The 13,753-nt window shown below is 39.6% G+C and overlaps 1 protein-coding gene across 3 annotated transcripts in view; it reads right to left on the minus strand.

Moving 5' to 3' along the window:
* The window catches only part of CCDC160 (coiled-coil domain containing 160), a 19,731-nt gene that overhangs the window by 2,639 nt on the left and 3,339 nt on the right, over window positions 1-13,753 (minus strand). Inside the window, exons 1-2 of one of the 3 annotated variants that reach the window (XM_006921524.3) lie at window positions 5,460-5,605; window positions 4,289-4,343 (exon numbers count right to left, since the gene is read on the minus strand). In XM_006921524.3, the coding sequence (XP_006921586.2) occupies window positions 4,289-4,324 (36 nt within the window). In that variant the 5' untranslated portion in view covers window positions 4,325-4,343; window positions 5,460-5,605. Of the gene's footprint in view, window positions 1-4,288; window positions 4,344-4,619; window positions 4,717-5,459; window positions 5,606-13,753 lie in introns of those variants that run through there. The other 2 variants (XM_025039660.1, XM_025039659.1) reach the window with 2 other exon arrangements.

A 13,753-nucleotide genomic window follows, 5' to 3' on the forward strand; every position in this document is an offset into this window, starting at 1 on the left:
TAGAGATTATAAATTATGTATTATATTATTTAATATATTTTATATTTATATAATATTTCATTACATAAGGTTATAATAGTAGTGCATGTTATTTGTAAAATTTTGGAAAATACAGAAAAGCACAGAAAACAAAAGGAATCTCCCTCATAATACCAAGGCCCTGGGATAACCACTTTTTGATATGTTATCTCTCCAGTATTTTCTTTTTAGCAACAGTAGCTTAAATTTTCACAGATCTTCCTTGCTGCAGACAGTGAGAGAATAAACTTGATATCTACATGTTCTAAACATGCCTGACCCCTCCTCCTCCCAAAAAGAGAAGGAACTCACTATCCCTAAGAGGATATCTCCACTGAAAACTCCTTGGCTTTGAGGAAAGGAAAAGGTACAAATATTCAACGAAGGCATTGAAATGATGGGTTCAAAAGCCATAAGCCAAGCTTTATTAAAGTTTAGTCAATCAGGCCAGAGAAATAAGCCGAGACTTGAAATTCATGGTATGCATTTGCCATTGAAGCATCATCTCCTTTCTTCTGGAAGTATTTTTTGACTTTTATTACTCTACTAGTCACCACCCAGAAGCATCTATGATCTATATGTTCTTAAAGGGGAAAGCTAATCATAATTCTGGTTTCTCTCAAGCACATGAATGCAAACGAGTGGGGATTATTACAGCATTCACAAAGGAAAGAAATGGAGGAAAGAGAAAAGATGGTGATGCTAATTGCCAGTCACATTTTTTAGCAGTCAAATTTTTCCGAGACAATTCTGTAAAAGATAAAAACGCTTCTTATCACATGTATATATGTGTGTGTGTGTGTGTGTGTGTGTGTGTGTGTGTGTGTGTGTATACATATATATTTCATTACCTTTCTTCCTGAGCTCCTGTACAATTTGCTGATATAGCCAATGCTTTTCATAGAACTGAGAAGAGTCCAATTATTGTATAACTGAGGCTCAGAGAAGTTAAATGACTTGACCAAGGCCACACAGCCTCTAATGGTAAAACTGAGACCCTGTCTCCTAGGTCAGTGCTTGTTCTAAAATTTCTCTTTACCCTTCTACGAGGTGTCATTCCACAAATTGAAAAAAAACAACCCACTATTTTCAGAGCTTAGGTATTTCTTAAAGGGCCACAAAAGGACAGAGGAAGAATGAAGGGGGGAGGGTAAGGAGAATTGCATGTCACATATCAAAGGATAGAAAGAGAAAGGTTTGAAAAGCCTTTTTGAATTCTCCTCCCACAGCTTACACAGGCCAGGGTCAAGGGGTCTCTGAGCTGCTTTCTTTTCTTTTCTTTTTCTTCTCTTTTCTTTTTTTCTCTTTCATTGGAAAGATCTCCTTTAAGGGCTTATTCCCAAATCTACTCACAGAGTATGGCAAAGCCCAGACTGGGGGTAAAAGCTGCCAGTCTCATTTTCTCCTTGCAAATTGCACTGCTTGTTTTTTTATGGAGAACAAGTATGGCATTGGTATTCTCTGGCAAGGACAAGGAATATGCTTTGAAACAATGACACCCCTCTACCCTAGAGTAGCAGCCACTGTGCTCGCAGTAAACTTGATTAGTTAATTTGTTGCAGAATAAGGCACGTCAAACCAGAAGCCATTATTGAAAGTACAAGCATGACTTTTTAGTGGGTCAATTATGAACATTTATTGTTATAAGTGCCTACCTAACACAATGCTGGATACTGAAGGACTGAAGGGGAGGGAAAGGAGGTCCAAGAGCAATGAAACATTTAAAGAAACAAATAAGCCAGAACACAGAAAAATAATATAAAGTCATATAACAAAAATAACATTAGTGTCCTCTAAGACAGCAATCTCCCAAAGTCCTTGGGACTGCACTATTAAGGCCTGGGTGTCCATAATATGGCTTCATCTATTCATTTGTGTGACATTAATTAATAATGGACTCCTGATGGTTCTAGTTAATGTCTCCCTGAACATATCACCATTTATCCTCTGGTGACTTTCTTCTTTTTGCAATGGCAAAGTAATAAGGTATTTTGGTGGAGTAAGGGATTTCTGATCTCATAAAAATGGTTTATATTCACTTAAAGAATTTGGGAAGCACTGATAAAATAAAATTGAAAATATAATTGTTGAGAGCTAAGCAAAGAGTGATCGTTTGTTATTGATCTTTAGGTAAACCATTCTATAAAAATCTTAGGTGAATGCATATCTATTTTCAAGTAGTTCTAGAAAATGATACACTTCTGTTTATTATAAAAGGAGAAACCTACAAAACCATCTCATTTTCATTTTCAAGTTATGGGGCCCTGAGGTATATACTCATATTAAGGTGGATAAGTGATCAAATATGTAAAATCTATTTGTTTTCTAAAATATTCATATTTTAAATCCCATGCTTTTGGGAAATTTGATGACATAAAAATCAAAGATCTTTTTTCCTGTTGCCTTATCTCATATACATTCGAATTTTATTTCAAAATTTTAGGACTACCTCCTTTGCACAAATCTAGATCTGTCTGCAAAAGAGATTATTCTTCCAGGCAAGGGTAGGCAGGGACTGAGAAACAGTTCTGGAAAACCTCCAAAAGTTTTTTTCCCACCTCACAAGAGCGCTTCACCCCTAACTTTGTAAATTGGAATGATGGTTGGAAAAGGTCATTTCCAACTTGTGATGGACAATCTTCTGTCACTACCCTCAGCTCCTCTCACCTAGAGCCATGGCTTTTAAATCACAGCCCAGGGGCACTAAGGGTAAGACAAAGGGCCCTTCTTAGCCCAGGAAACTTTTCCCCATTATTCTTTGATGGTTTCAGCTCTCCCGACCCTCAGAAAAAACGCTTGACCAAAATGGGGGCAGGGAGGAGAGAGTCTGCTAAAAAGAAAGTCACTGGCTTTGCTTCTTTGTTCAGTTGTCCAATGTGTTCTCACTTAAAGGCAGTGGTTCTCAACCTTTTTTTCCCCTGCTCCCACTGTTCCCAGGCAGAAAACACTGCCATCATTACTCTCTCTCTTAATTTTGATAAGATTCAGACCTGCTCCATCTAAGGGAGCTTTGCCCATTCTCCACCCTCTTGAGAATCACTGGCTTGCAGAAAACTATTAAATACCAAATTGAAGACCCAAAGGAAGTCAAGGTGGGTCAAAATGTTTTACCATGAAAAATTGTAGGAAAAAGGAAAAGGAAGTTCTTGAGAAAGGAACTGAATGTGGATTATGATGAAAAAAAGAAGGCTGAAGGAATCAGTTATCTTGGCTCCTGCACTTTAGAACTATGAGAAAACTTAACTTTTGTGAGACTCGGTTTCTTCAGGTGTAAAAGAGAGACAATATACCTATTTCACAGATGGTTAAGAAAATTAATGAAAATGAAAATGGAAGTGATTTTAAAGTATACTGAAAACAATGGGTCTCGTTCTTTTCTAGGTTTTTCTTACCCTCTCTTGGAACATAAGCCAGTCAGTTAAAAAATCCAACCCTTCTCCAAAGATATGTGCTCCAAAGTTGCCAGCCTGAAGTCAGCAGACCTCAGAAAAAGTCAGTTTGAAAAGAAATGTAGGTGGTATTCAGTAAGCAGAGGGGAACCTAAACTCAAATCTTACATTAATTTAACCTGCACCCTCAAGGAAGAATTAGCCCTAAATCCTGTAAGTTGTTGATGCCACCAAATTTCTGAAACTAAATTGATTTTTTCTAATCAGAAAAGTGGTAGTCTTTTCTACAACCAAAGATATTTGCATTTTTATCACAAATTGCTCTACCAAGAAATATCTTGGTGTTTTTCAGAGCCACCAATAACTTAGAAATATTGCACTTGGAGTATCAATTTGAAGATCAGCAAGGATGATGCTGCACTCTGAGTTTTTCCTGTTCTTCTACAGCATTTCATGCATACTTTTATTTTACCAATACACTGTGATCTCCTGGCATCTTATTCATCTTTGTATTCCTAGCTGTTGCCCAATACATAGCAGCCCTCAATAAATATTTGAATAAATGATCTTTAATACTCTTCCTGAAAATTCTATAATACTTTGATTCTAATTGAGTTTTTGTAAATACTTACAATTTATCTACTGGCTTACGAAGTGTTTTGGGTGATGTTTTAGGGACAGGACTTATTTTTCCTCAAAGTTTATTTGGCTCAGCTAGTCTTCAGGATACTTTTCTTTTGTATTTTTATGAAGTTTTTTTTTGATAGTGTACTGGCAATGCAGATTAATGACCTAGTTACAAGGTTGAAGATGTACACTGGGCAAGGCTCTGTGTTTCTAAACATCCATAACAAGATATCAGCCAACACAACTGTACTTACACTTCCTGACGTCCAAGGTCTTCTATTCAATGCCATTGCTCTCCTCCAGTTTGAACTAGAAAATAAAATCCCCCCAGCTTAATTAGAAAATATAATTAACCAGAATGCCTAAATCTGTGTTTCTATCTGAGATGCAACTTAAAAAGTACTTAGAATGTCGTTTGGTTCTTCTGAAATGCGATGCCAGGTACTTTGAAGCAAATTTTCTTTTTAACATGTCAGCCCACTTTCTCAACTATTGTGCTATTAAGTCTTCCTTTCCCAAGCAATGCAAATATCAAATGGAACCAAAATCACAGTAGCATCATAGTCGAACAGAGTATCTCCTCACCTTTAGCATCTATTGAACAAATGAGACACAACTGGTGGCAGCAGCAGCAGCATGCTTGTTATTAATGAGCATGGCAAAGCCACCTTAGCAAAGGGCTGAAGTCTAGGCCTTGCCTCCCACCCTCAGAGCACAGTTAATTTAAAAAATCATTAAAAAGGAAAAAAATCATTAAAAAGGGCAGTGATTCCAATCTGTGTCTTAACCTTTCAGGGTCCTAACATATAAGCCAAGTGTCCACTTTGTGGGAGAAATTGTCTTCTCTATTGTTTGGCAGATATTGAGAGTGAAGCAAAGTGTCATTGAAAACTGAGCCATGTGAACGACTGTTACCCCAATTCTTTGTTACTAGTGTGAAATGATTCCTTCTAGAAGAAAAGAGACAGTCTCCTTAATTCTGAAGGCTGAGTACTTTATTAGCATGGAAGTCACATTCTTGGTTATAAAGCTGTATCTAAGCATGTATAGTTTGGGGCTTTCTCTGTAAATGGTTAACTGAAACTCCTGCCATCACTGCTTCCAGTAGAGAGAAGGTGGCTTGGGATAGGGTGCTTCCCAGCCACCACCGCAGGTGACACCGTCCACCTCCCCAGTCCCTACCCTCTGGCTGGCGCTCAGTTGGAAAGAGAGCAGCGGGTAAGGCCCGACCCCACTCTTCCTTTCACACCCTGACTCCCACGCCCTGTTTCCTTCCCTCCTAAATGCTCCCCACCTCCCGGCCTGGGGCTCTTAAGAGGAAACCCGCAATGGGGTCGAGGTGGGGAATGTCTCCATAGACTAGGCGTGCCCAGGAAGAAGACGGGCGAGCCTGGAGGAGCCCGGCTTTCCCGCGCGCAGTTGTACCTGGAGTCATGGGTGGGGTCCGGTGGGCCCTGTCCCCTCTTCCCCAAAGCCGGCCACTACCGACCGGGGGCAGCCCTCAGTTCGGCGCTGGCCACGGCGCCTCGGCAGGGCCGGCCTGGGTTAGAGCTTCTGCAGTGCAGCGCCAGCGCTGGCCGCGCGGTTGCCTAGCAACCGGCCGGCCAGATTTAAAGGGACGGGGGCGCCACGGGCTGGAGCTCACAGCCCGGCCGAGCACTGCGCATAGTCAGTGCGGCAGGCTTCGGGCAGCTTCTGCCTGTAAGAAAGTGGAGCTCAAATCACAAGAGAGCCGAGTAGGTGGGAAGGGGCGAGAAACTGCGAGGCGACCTCACCCACAGTGGGCTTATTACGGAGGCTCTGGGTGACTCACAAAGCCACCTGGACACTGTGATTGTCGGAGAAGGAGGGAGTGGCACAGGGTTAATCCATAGGCCTGCAGGTCACTAACGTGACGTGGAGGGGGGTGAGCTCTGAAAGGTCACCTGAGTTTGTTTCAGGGTCCCTATCAATTTGACTGTTGCAACCTGCCACCCACCCCCACGTACACCTCTGCCCCGCAGCGCAACGATCTGGCCAGAATTTCTGCCTCTGGCCGAGGAAGGCTCCAAGGACCTTGGAGAGCACTAACGTCTGACTGTTTCCGTCTGGGAGATTGAGTGTGTATCTCAGGTAGTCCATCATTTCGTCATTTATGATTCAGGAATATCTCTAAACCCCTTTTGCACCTATTTGAATTTAAAACCTATTGTGGGCAACTAGTTCTATACTACTGGCTGTGTGAATTGTTTTCCTTTTATAATTCCAAAACTACTCTCTACCAGCTTCAAAGTTTGCTCACAACTTTCAGGATTTGGCTGGAGAACAAGCCCATATTCTTCATTAAGGTGTAGATTTTAGTCATGGTATTTTGTTGTATAAATCAATGATCTTCTCAGACTTTGTTTAGCCTGGTTGCCCAATGCTGATTCTTCAATCACCAAATTGGTCCCACGCAGTGACAACACACTCTAGATATAGACTGATTTGGACACAGCCAGGGCCTGACCAAAAGATGGACCTGGCAAAGATTGTGGGACCTGAAACAGAGTGGAACTGAGGTGTCCAGAAGAGTAGTAATAGTGACTTTTAGGGAAGCCAATATTTTGTAGGAAGCATGAGGATGAAAGAAAACATTGGCTCTAGAATCTCAAGTAAAAGGAGATTGAAGCACATTTAAAAACTGACAGTCGAATTTATCAAGACCGAGCAAGGGCGAGATTTAGAAACAATACTAGGATACATTTCAAAACTTATTGGGAACCAGATCTAACAGGTATTTGGGAGCTGGCAATGTTGCATTTAGGTGCCCTGAGGCCTAGTTCTCAGTCTCCTTTATCTTTAGAGAAACAATGTCAATAAGGGTTGGAGGTAGGAAGAGGCCTAATGTCAATTTATGTTTTCTATGGATCCTATCAGAATTAGTTCGTGGTATTCTAACAAAACTTTTTTTGATATTAAGTCTCCAAATTGCCTTGTATATATCATTTTTGTTTTAATTATTTTTAACAGATCCTGTTTATTTTTGCTTGATATAAAATCTCTTATAAGTGTAGTAAAATAATTGCTCTGTGCCTCAATTTCCTCCTTTGTACAATAGGAATAATAATTGTACCTAACTCATAGGAGTATTGTGAGGATTGAGTGAATTAATATTTTTAAAACCCTCAGAGCAATGCCTGACACATAGCAAACTCTATGTAAATGTTTGCTATTATTATTTTTACCTTGTCTTATATAAATTTACCCTCCTAAAATATAAATATAAACATACTGATGATGATAACTCAGGGTGTGCTCTGGAAAGTTGAGTCTGAAGTCTCCAGACCCAGAATTCCAAACCTTTATTTCAGGCTCCCATTGGGCAACCCCATATCCCTGAAAAAATGTACAAAGGGTTACTTTGGTTTTAATTCCATTTTTAAATATGGTGGGTCACCCCCTCAATGCACTCAAAGTATTAAGTGGCAGAGAATCGACAACAATGAGGACAGAATTTTGTTATCAAAGGCACTGCAGATTTGGTGATAGGTTTTCAAATGTGGAATTCAGAAAGCAGTTTACTATCCTCTGGAAACTTTATCAATATCAAAGCAACAAGGCACTTGATAATAGTAGAATCATTAAGTCATACAATGGAGCCCAACCTTCTTGTTTTGCCAAGTAGGATACTGAGACCCAGTGAAATAATGTGATTTATCCTTTTTTTTAATTAAGTTTATTGGGGTAACATTGGTTAATACAATTATATAATTTTCAAGTATACATTATAATTTGATATCTATATGTTCTATTGTGTGTTTACCACTCAAAATCCAGTTTCCTTCAGCTACCATATATTTGATCCCCTTGTGATTTATCCTTTGATCACACAGCAAAATAAGCTTCTTTTGATTTCCCTGGCAAATGATCCTTGTTTGAGTAGCCTCAAACTGGGATATTTGGGGAAATGAAAAAATATACATTTATAGGTATATATTACATGTTGATAATATTTAAATTATTCACACAGATAATAATAATAGGTAACATTTCTCACACACTGCATGCTCTACATCAGCAGATTCTGTTGGCTGTACCTTCATAATGTATCCAGAATTTGATGGCTTCTCACCATCTCTACCATTACTACCCTGATCCTGGCTCCCATCACCCCTTGATTGGGCTATTGCAATAGCGTCCTAACTGCTTCTACCCTTGCCCACTGTATTAGTTTTCTAGGGCTGCTGTAAAAAAAAGTATCATCAATGGATGGCTTAAAACAAGAGACACTTATTCTCCTACAGTTCTGGAGGCTTGAAGTCTGAAATCAAGGTGTCAGCAGGGTTGATTCTTTCTGAAGACTCTAAGGGACAATCTGTCTCTCCTAACCTCTGGTGGTTGGCAGCAATCTGTGGCCTCCCTTTGCTTGCAGACGCATCACTCCAATCTCTGCTTCTGTCTTCCATGCTGTTCTTATGTGTGTGTATCTTCACATAGCTGTCTTCTTTCTGTATGAGTCTGTGTACCCAAATTCTCCTCTTCTTATAAGAACATCACTTATTGGATTAGGGTGCACTTCAATGTAATGTGAATTCATCGTAACTGCATTACATCTGCAAAGATCTTATTTCTAATAAGGACACATTCATAAGTATGGGAGCATAAGGATTTGAGCGTATCTTTTGGGGGAACACTATTCAATCCACAACACACACCCACCATCTATTCTCAGCACAAATCCAGAGAGAACGTTATAAAATATTAAGTTAGATCATGTTACCACTCTGCTCAAAAGCCTACAAATCTATCAATTTGACTTGCAGTAAAAATCAAAATATAACATCCTACAAGGCCCTACCCTCCCACCCCAACCCACACAATATCTCTCTGACCTCCTCTCCTCCTACTTTGTCCTTGATGATCCCATTCCAGCAGTACTGACTGCCTTGTTCCGAGAACATCCAGGCACCCACCCACCCACCAGAGATTTTGTTCTACTTGTTCTCTCTGCCTTGAATGTTCTTCAAAAGATACATGATATCCGCATATCTTACTTCCTTACCTTCTGCAAGTCATTGTTCAACTCTTAGCTTGTCTTTGAGGCCTACTCTGTTTTATTTAATACTGTCAACTTTCAACCTCTGCAGCATTCCGCTATTTTTGACCCTACTCTACTTTTTTGAAATATAGCACTTATTTTCTAATGCACTATATTGTATTATTTTTCTTATGTTTTCTCTGTCCCCACCCTTTCCAGGCTGTTCCAAGAGGGCAGGGATCATTGATTTGTTGACCATTGTATCCTAAGCACCAAGTGCAATGCCTGGCAAATAGTAGGCACTGCACAAATATTTGTTGAATGGATGAATGAATGAAGCTCATACCATGTTTTAAGAGTGTTTCTTTTAACCTTTACAACAATCTTATGATGTGGGTACTATTATTACCTATGTTTTACAGATGAGAAAACTGAAGCACACAGGAATTAAGTAAATTGCCTAAGCTCACATGGTTAGTGATGGAGTGGACTATGAGCTCAAGCAACTTTGGCTTCCAACAACTATGCAGCACTGACATATAAAAGGCATCTGACGCTAGTGCCTGGGAGATCCTATCCCTTGTTCTGACATTCACATTTTTCCAAGACAATGAACAATCATTGTTTTTAATTTTTAATTTAATTTTTATTTGTAATATTTTTAATTTTTCAATTATAGTTGACATAAAATATTATATTAGATTCAGGCATATAACATAGTGATTAGATATTTATGTAGCTTATGAAGTGGTCGCCCCAATAAATCCAGTACCCATCTGACACCATATATAGTTATTACAATATTATTGACTATATTCCCTGTGCTATACTTTACATCCCCACGACTATTTTGTAACTACCAATTTTTGCCTTTTAATCCCTTTTTCCTCTTCACCCATCCCCCCAACCCACCTGTCATCTGGCAACCATAAAAATGTTCTCTGTATCTATTTGTTTCCGTTTGCTTTTTCATTTACTTTGTTTTTAAGCTTCCACATATAAGTGAAATCATGGCATTTGTCTTTGTCTGACTTATTTCACTCAACATAATACCCTCTAGGTCCATCCATGTTGTTGCAGATGGCAAGATTTCATTCTTTTTTATGGATGTGTAATGTTACATTGTATATATGTGCCACTTCTTCTTTATCAATATGTCTTTTGATGGACACTTAGGTTGCTTCCATATCTTGGCTATCATAAACAATGCTGCAAGGAATATAGATGCGTATATTTTCTCAAATTAGTGTTTTAGGTTTCTTCAGATGAATACCCAGAAGTGGAATTACTGGGTCTTTCTTTGTCTCTTGTTATAGTCTTTGTTTTAAAGTCTATTTTGTCTGGTATAACTAATGCTACCCAAGCTTTTTTTAAATTTCCATTTTAATGAAATATCTTTTTTCATCCTTTTATCTTTCAGATTGTGTGTGTCTTTAGAGCTGAACTGAGTCTCTTGTAGGCAGCATATGTAAGGGTCTCATTTTCTTATCCATTCAGCCACTCTATCTTTTGGTTGGAGCACTTAATTCTTTTCCATTCGAGGTGCTTGTTGATAGGAATGTAGTTAATACCATTTTTATTCATATTTTTGATTTTCTTCTTCTTCAACAGGTCCCTTTAAAATTTCTTGTAGTATTGGTTTGGTGATGATGAATACTTTAGCTTTTTCTTCTCTGTGACGCTCTTTATGTCTCCTTTAATTCTAAATCATAGCTCTGCTGAGTAGGGAAATCTTGGTTGTAGGTTCTCGGTTTTCATCACTTTGAATATTTCATGCCAATCCCTTCTGGCCCGCAAAGTTTCTGTTGAGAAATCAGCTGACGGTCTTATGGGAGCTCCCATGTAGGTAACTAGCTGCTTTTCTCTTGCTGCTTTTAAGATGCTCTCTTTGTCTTTAACTTTTGCCATTTTAATTATGATGTGTCTTGGTGTGGGCCTCTTTGAATTTACCTTATTTGAGACTCTCTGCATTTCTTGGGCTTGTATGTCAATTTCCTTCATCAGTTTAGGAAAGTTTTCAGTCATCATTTCTTCAAACAGGTTGTCATTTCCTTGCTTTCTCTCTTCTCCTTCTGGTACACCTGTTATGCGAATGTTGGTATGCTTCATGTTGTCCCAGAGGCCCTTCAAACTATCTTCATAATTTTAGATTCTTTTTTCTTGTTGCTATTCTGATTGGGTGTTTGCTGCTACCTTATCTTCTATATCGCTGATTCAATCCTCTGCTTCATCTGGCTACTGTTGTTTCCCTCTAATGTATTCCTTATTTCAGTTACTGTATTCTTCATTTCTGTGGAGTTCTTTTTTATGTTTTCTTTTTCCATTTTTATGTTTCCTGTCTCTTTGTTGAAGTTCTCACTGAGATCATTGAGCATCCTGATAATCAGTGGTTTGAACTTTGCATCTGGTAGATGTTTGTCTCCATTTTGTTGAGTTATTTTTCTGGAGCTTTGTTCTGGAGCTTTGTTCTGTTCTTTCATTCGAGACATGTTTCTTTGTCTCCTCATTTTTGACTGCCTGCCTGTGTTTGTTTCTATGTATTAGGTAGAGCTACTATGTCTCCGGGCCTTAGGTAATAGGTGTCCTGTAGGTCCCAGTGGCACAGTCTCCCTGGTCACCTGAGCTGGGTGCTCCAGGTGTGTCCCTTATGTAGGTCATACATGCCTTACTGTTGTAGTTGAGCCTTGATTGCTGTTGGCATGTCAGTGGGAGGGATTGACCTTCAGGCTGATTGGTTATGAGGACTAGTCATGACTACAATGGAGGAGCTGTTGAGCAGGGGCTGACCCTGCAGAGCAAGATTTGCTTTAGTGTGGCTCTGATGCCTGCTGAGTCTTCCCTTTGGGTGTGACATTTGTAGAGGTGGTTGGTTTGTGTTCTTGTTGTCTGAATCTGACTACTGGGTGTGTTGATTCTGAGGCATCCTGGGAGGGGCTCTAGTGTAGGCCATCCTCTGCATGTGTCCTGCCTGAGATCACTTGATACGAGCTATAAAATGATCTACAGATGGTTGCCACTTGTGCTAGGCTTGGAGGTGCCTTGGAGAGGCTAAGCTGCAAACTGAGGCCTGCTGCCACTAGTGCTGGGCTTGGGGATGCTTAGCAAGAGATACAGGGCACACAAAGCCAGATGCTGCTCGTTTGGGATTTGTAAACCTTTGAGAGATTTTAGGAAAGTCCATAGTATGAGCCAAGAGAGGCCACTTGTATGGAAAAGCCACTGGAAGTGGCTCTGCAAGTTGGATGGGATGGGGTTTCATGGATTCACAAGAGCAGGGTGAACACTTTTAGCTAGGTTTATGGAGACTTGGATACAAGCGTCTGCTTGAAAATGCAAGCTGGATGGTGGGAGGGCCCAACAAAAGAACAGTGTACTCTACCAGCACTTCTGTCTGGGAGAAAGCTGCCCTGCTAGCCTTTACCCTGAAGCCAGAAAATGCATTTACTCGCTGCATGTCCCTGGCACCTTTCGAGCAAATTCCTCAGTGCTGAAGCTCAGAGTAAATGAGCTCATCAGTGAGTAAATCTGGGCATGGGCCCTTTTAGAGAAACGTCTGGGTCTCTAGCAGCCCTACATCTCACTCAGCCACAATCTCCACTGGTTTTCACAGCTAGAAGTTGTGGAGACTTCTCTTCCTGGCACTGAGACTCTGGGCAAGGGAGCCTGGTGTGTGTCTGAGACCCCTCACTCCTCAGTGGGGACCTCAATGGCTAAGATATCCCTCTCAGTTTCATGTGTGTGGGACAAGTTTCAATGTGTCTTCTTTTGCACATTTTTAGTTATAGGATTTCTGTTCAACTAGACTTCAGGAGATTCTCAATAATGTTTGTTCTGTAATTTAGTTGTAATTTTGAGGTAGTTGTGGGAGGAGGCAAGCACAGCATTTACCTACTCTGCCATCTTGACCAGAAGCAGAACAGTAAAAGTTTTTAAAATACCGACATATCATATTTTGTTAAGATCTAGTTTAATGATGTTTGTATATTACATTGCACAAACTCCAGAGACTTGCTCTGGGTTCAAATACCCGCTCTACTACTTAGCTTTATGTGTCTTTAAACAATTGCTTAACATTTCTGTAGCTTAAATTCTTCATTGGAAAATTGGGAGTAATGGTAGTACCTATTTTACAGAGTGGATGTGAGGATAAATTAGTTAATATATATAAAGCAATTAGAACTATGTTTGGTATATAGAAAGTGCTCAATAAGTCTTAGCCATTGGTAGTAGTATTTGTGTGTAATAAAAGTATGCAATTTAATAATTTTCAACAAAAAAAGTGAAAAAAACATACAGTGGATAAAGGAAAGCCTCTTCCATAAATGGTGCTGGGAAAACTGGAAAATCACATGCAAAAGAATGAAACTAGAATATTGTCTATCACCACACACCAAAATTAGCTCAAAATGGATTAAGGACCTGAATATAAGACCTGGAACAATAAAATGCATAGAAGAAAACATAGGAACGAAACTCAAGGACCTCGGACTTAAAGAGGAATTTATGAATTTGACTTCAAAGGCAAGGGAAGTAAAAGCTAAAATAAATGAATGGGACTACATCAAACTAAAAAGCTTCTGCTCAGCCAAAGAAACTGTCAACAAGGTAAAGAGACAACCATCCAAATGGGAAAATATTTTTTGCAAGCAATGCCTCTGATAAGGGTCTAATATCCAAAATATACAAAGAACTCCTACGAATCAATAACAACAAAAAGCAA

The sequence above is a fragment of the Pteropus alecto genome, unplaced genomic scaffold (genome assembly GCF_000325575.1).
Source record: "Pteropus alecto unplaced genomic scaffold, ASM32557v1 scaffold19, whole genome shotgun sequence".
NCBI lineage: Eukaryota > Metazoa > Chordata > Mammalia > Chiroptera > Pteropodidae > Pteropus > Pteropus alecto.